The 5,435-nt window shown below is 39.8% G+C and overlaps 2 protein-coding genes across 2 annotated transcripts; both read right to left on the bottom strand.

Moving 5' to 3' along the window:
* Nucleotides 1,069-3,530, bottom strand: LOC109847542 (zinc finger CCCH domain-containing protein 53-like). The gene is made up of 8 exons (XM_020416774.1): nt 3,385-3,530; nt 3,116-3,301; nt 2,924-3,015; nt 2,553-2,843; nt 2,329-2,449; nt 2,018-2,206; nt 1,879-1,934; nt 1,069-1,772 (listed from the first exon to the last, which is right to left on the bottom strand). Exons 2-7 carry the CDS (start codon nt 3,250-3,252, stop codon nt 1,901-1,903), a joined length of 864 nt encoding a protein of 287 aa, XP_020272363.1. The 5' UTR covers nt 3,253-3,301; nt 3,385-3,530; the 3' UTR covers nt 1,069-1,772; nt 1,879-1,900.
* Nucleotides 3,663-4,652, bottom strand: LOC109846810 (zinc finger CCCH domain-containing protein 22-like). The gene is made up of 2 exons (XM_020416056.1): nt 4,369-4,652; nt 3,663-4,269 (listed from the first exon to the last, which is right to left on the bottom strand). Exon 2 carries the CDS (start codon nt 4,215-4,217, stop codon nt 3,663-3,665), a length of 555 nt encoding a protein of 184 aa, XP_020271645.1. The 5' UTR covers nt 4,218-4,269; nt 4,369-4,652.

Genomic DNA, 5,435 nt, shown 5'->3' with positions numbered 1-5,435 from the left:
CACATTGACATTTTACCTTTTTTTTTTACTCTCGTCAAAATTTTAAAAAAAATAATAGAAAATAACCAATGAGAAGAGAGATTATTATTCCATTATTTTTCTTATCATTTCACCAATGACTTGACACACTAACCAAACAATACATAGAGAAAGTAAGTACCAAATCATCTTCTAAGCTCCTCAACTTTACAACCTTTTCATTTTCCTCGTCAATCTAAACAATCAAATAATAAGAGATCAACAAAGCGCTCTCTCTCAATTCACGGACAACTTTTGAATAACAAGCGACCGTATCCATGAGTTGCTAGCTAGCAAATTAACTGACTTTGGATAAGAGCTAGGATTTAAGGTCAAAAGGTAAGTTCGAGTTTACCAAGGACATTCACTTTAGCTCTTTCGACTCCTTGGCCAGAATATTCAGAGATGAAGTAAAACCAAGATCCAAAAGGCTGTTTATTTTAGGTAAATTCATTCCCGAAGTTAACAGGATGAAAGAGAGAGCAGTCCAAAACAAGTAGAAATGTCTATGTTAATGCAGCTCGCTGGAAGGACCACAGACGATATCACTGTATCGCCCCCCATGTGACTCTCTGGCTCAAAAAGGACAACGAAGACAACTAGTCCAACCTCATGCATGCATAGAGAGTATAGTAGTATGATGGAGGCGTATGTAACCACCCCTCCACATCATCACTCATACTTTTAACTTATTGCACGTAGACCCCCTGCGGTATCACGCTCTGAACTTACTATATCTACACTTCAATTTTGGTAGATAGCTATCCTTGATGGATTTTTTTTTTTTCTCTCTTTTACACTCCATAGACTCACTGGTTTCAACATCGGGAAGCAATTTTTCATTTTTTTTACCTTCGACAAGCTCGCTAATTTCGAGGTAAGAAAATTTTGTGCTTTTACGATCGGCTGGACTCACTAATTTCAAGTCGAAAGTAATAGCTCACCCAAGGTAAAAGAGAATAAAAGTCATGGGTTAAATTGAATTCTGACAACAACGATATTAATACTAAATCATCAAAAAAGATGGAAAGATTAGAAAATGCACAAATATGAAACTAAAGGTGTTCTTTTGTTCTAGAGCTTTGTTTCTTCTCTCTTTATAGATGTCATAAACTTCTACATCGGATATAAGGATGGAAGAAGAAAAAAAAAAGAGGAGGAAAATAAAGGGGTAAAATAAAAGAGGGGAGGTTAACAACAAACGAGAGAGTAAGAGGAAGGAGAGAGCTACTACAATACAAATCAGTGACATTAAGAAGAAGACAGCATTGTGTATGGGGGTTACAACTCGAACTTTGTCCTCTCCCTAACTTGTTGTGTGCTGTCCTTATCAAACTTCCAAAGAGCTATCCTTTCCTGAAATCAGTCTGCAATCCTTTGCCTTGTTCTCCTGTTTCTGTATTAATACGCCGTATCCGAAAATGTTAACATGTATTTTTTTTTTTTCCCTAGTAGTAGTACCCTTCTCTCTACTGCTGACTTCGGCCCTACTAAAAAAAAGACTTCAAGCTGTATTCATTCCCTCATACATGCATTTTCATGGAAATGATTCTTTCCCCTTTTCCCCTTTCATCATCATCACCATCATCCCACTTCCTCTTTGTCCTCCATGATCTTTTATATTGGCTGATGGCAGGCAGTAAAGAGCCTCTCTATTGCTTACATTCTTCTTTTTATAAAAGCTATGAAAAAGGTAAAATAAAGTAAAAAAAATAGAGAGAGCTATATATAACCTTAATCTCTCCCCTTTTTCCCTGTCAAAATAATGATGAACACACAACAGTTAGTTGTAATTTAAAATATAAAGCATGTCATTGGACTGAAAAAAATAATTAGTTAAAAAAGTGCAAGCTTTCATACTCTGCAAACTTCCACCAAGTCTTCACAAGCCAACTGCTCCATGCCCAGATGAGAACCTGACAGCATAATTAACATTCGAAGTTAAGCTTAATTACCTAACTGAGTACAAAATTTTTAGGTTAAGTGACCAACTGGGTACCTGGGGATTTGGAAGAAGCAAGATTTGAAGGAGGCCATGTTCTCAAGAGGAGATGAAGGAGGGAGGAGAGTTGAAGCTATGCCACTGTTAATGAGAGAGCTCTCCTCATTGCTCAGAGAGAAAGCATCATTCACAAATGAGGATTTGGTTGGTGAAGCAAATGGGCTATCAGGCAAATTATGCTCAGCACTGAAATCAAAAAGGCGGGGGGGAAATTTAGAACCCCATTAATTCACTACAAACTATTTCCCTTTTCCTCCCTCGGTACAAAGAGGTCAAATTAAAAGCACAAAATTCAAACTTTGGATCACCTTTCTTGGTAACTGATATCTTCATTGGGGGTTGGTTCATTAGCAGAAGCATGCTCCTCAGTGTTGACTACAGTCTGCAGCTTCTCAGTGCCAGAAACTGAGCTAAGGCTCAGGCTCTTATCTATAAACAGTAATGGAGATCGCAGAGGACTGCATTAATGACTCTCTCCCTCTCTTTAGAAAATTAAACAGACTGCAATCAATGTATACCAGCAACTACTAACCTTCAGCTGGGAGTAATGCCTCATCCTGGCTCCCATTGCTGCTGCTTCTTCCATTATCAGAGAAAACTCCATTACTGAAAGTGGTTGAATTTGGGGTTGCCAATGGAGAGAGAATTGGGGCAGTTGGTGAACCCAAGCTTCGATTTTTAATGTCGAGAAGCTGCAGACCCATGAACCTTCTCCCTTGCATCTCAATGGCTTGCTGTAGCTCTGCTGCTGCTTGCTGCTCCTCTAACTTCCTCCTCAAAAGCATTTCTTGATTGTTACCATTATACAACATCCTTGCATTTGCTACTTGCACAAAAAATATAAACCTGTTAAAACTAAAATCAAGTAAATAGAAACACGCAAATTTGAGAAATAAATCTTACCCAGTTGCTGCAAATCAAATGGGTCTCTAGAATCCAACCCGGTAGGAGAATTGCACCCAGAAAAATCGAATCTTTCTGGCTGTAGTTGCTTCCTGCAAGAGATTTTTACATCACAAACTTCAATTTTTTTTAACGGATTGAGACAATGGGTGATGTTAAACAAAGAGGGGAGGGGGGAAACATGGAGATCACCTATACTTATCAGGGACTTTGCCCTTCTCCTTGTAAGGCTTAACAAGAACTCTAGCATCACAAACAAAGTGAGGATTGCCTTTAGCCAAGATGAGCTTCACAGTCTCAGGGTACACAAAGGTAACAAACCCAAACATTCTCTTTTGCTGATAAGGGATCCTCACATCTTGAACTGGCCCATAAATACTAATTACACACACCCAAAAAAAAACATAAATAATCACCAAAATGAAGCAATAATTCAATTTCAAACCCTAAAAATCACAAACCTGAAGTAATTAGAGACATCCTCTTCTCTAAAAGCCTACTATCAGCAGGAAAAAGTCAAATAAATTTGCCTCGAACCAGGATTCACCATTCCAGCATAATCTCTCTCAATCCTCGGCCGACCCATGAACTTGTGATTCTCGTTCTCAAGCATCATCGCGCCGCCCGCCGCCGCCGCCGCAGCCGCCCTAAAATCCAAAAACAATCAACAAAAAATACTTATGCGTCTAATAAAAACAAGAAAACAAAAAGTGGGTAAGTTTCAATTTTACCTCTGCTTTCATTTTGCTGAAGCATAAAGTTGAAGCACTTGGCCGACGAGGAGCTCGTCGGAGAGTAAGGAAACGCCGCCGCCGCGCCGCTGCCAGATGCAGCGAGGCGCTGACTTTTGGACCTCATCAGCATTATCTCTTGGCACTGCTGCTCCGCCGCCGCCGACGCAGCGGCGCGACATATCATCAGCCGCGCCATGCAAAAAGCTGCAACTGCTCCCATTCTTACAAAACCCTCGATTAAAATACAAGCACGGTTTCCACCCAAACCCTTGGTCGTAATACAAAGACTCCGGCGTCGCCGCCGCCGCCTGAAGCAAGAGCTCGTCGTCGTCGAGGGGTTGTTGAGCCCATGAAGATGGGTTGTTTGGGCCCAAGCCCAGTTCTTTACGGGCTTTAAGGATGAGAGAATGAAGTAGGGTTTCGGGTCCAAAAGCTAATCGGATCATCTCTTTGTCGCCGTGATCTTGGATGAGGAGGAGACCCATGATTTTGGCGGCGTTCTCCGGGTCGAGAGCTTGGATTCGAGAGAAAACGATGCGGGTTGCTTCGTAAGCGTCCATTGTTGACGAAGCTTGAAGAAGTTTGCGGCCTCTATGTGTTTTGATTTAAAGGCTGAGGGGAGAGATAGAGGAAAGAGAGAAATTAATTCATGTTTCTTTTTTCTTTCTCTTTTTTTGCGCTTTGTGAAAAAGAAAAGTTCGGTTTTATTACCTCTGGTTTTCCTCGTCTAATTAGGAGTTGCGGCCCATGGCAGGGCTTCGTTTAGAACGCCATACCGGGAGATGTTGCGATCGATGTGGGACTAAAAATTTGCTATGCTTGCTGCGGATGGGATCTTAGATCTGCTCAGAGCTCTCGAATAGAGTCTCTCCGCTCTCTCCCTACGCCTGAAACCTCGCTCTTTTAACTTCCTCTCTCGAGAATTTGGGTCAAAGAGAGAGACCCTTTTGGGTCTTCAATCAATCTCTTTCTCTCTCTACACAGTGATTATACTATACTATATACTGCTCTGCACACTGTCCAGTGCTTAAATTACCTTTTCTCGAAGACATGAGAGGGGCTGGGGCCCACAATAGGTACGCCCTCTTTCTCTATGTTTTTGTCGTTTTACTGGCTGCCCTGCTTTGCTTTTATTATATATAATTGTTGTTGGTCGCCATTTCACGATGATAATGATATTATATTAAATTAATTAAGAGGGGTTAAAAAAAACTATATTGTACTATTTAGTACTTCACGCATCACAATAATACAGGCTTTTTATTTTTAATTTCATAGACTTGTATGATTTGATCCTGGGCTTCAGTTTGGGTCTAGTGATTGCCGAGGGCGAAATTATTGGGTCAATCACTGATATTTCGTTTTCAGGTACTGAGGATGGGCCGCAAGTGGTAAATACTGTTCCTCTCCGTAGCTAACCCGGTCTTCGTGGTATTTCATTGTGCCTCAAAGCTTACGTCTTGGCAAATGATGAAGAATATACTATTATCCAAACTAGTATGCTTCCCGTGCAAAACACGACTTTCTATTTTTTTAAGCACTGTATTTTAGATTTATGTTCCTTTAAGTTTTAATATATTTAATTTAATTATTGTATATTTAAAATTAAAAATTATATATGCTCCTTTATACTTAAAGAAATATCCAAATTTCAATATATTTGATTTAGAAATCATATCTACCCCTCTATACATAAAGAATGACACAAGTTTTAATACATTTGATTTACTTTACTGTTTATAATACAGTAACTATAGCATGAATAGGAACTTCAAGTA

The sequence above is a fragment of the Asparagus officinalis genome, chromosome 7 (genome assembly GCF_001876935.1).
Source record: "Asparagus officinalis chromosome 7, Aspof.V1, whole genome shotgun sequence".
NCBI classification, from domain to species: domain Eukaryota; kingdom Viridiplantae; phylum Streptophyta; class Magnoliopsida; order Asparagales; family Asparagaceae; genus Asparagus; species Asparagus officinalis.
Note: the sequence above shows the minus strand (reverse complement) of the source record. Positions and strands in the feature narration are given on the sequence as shown.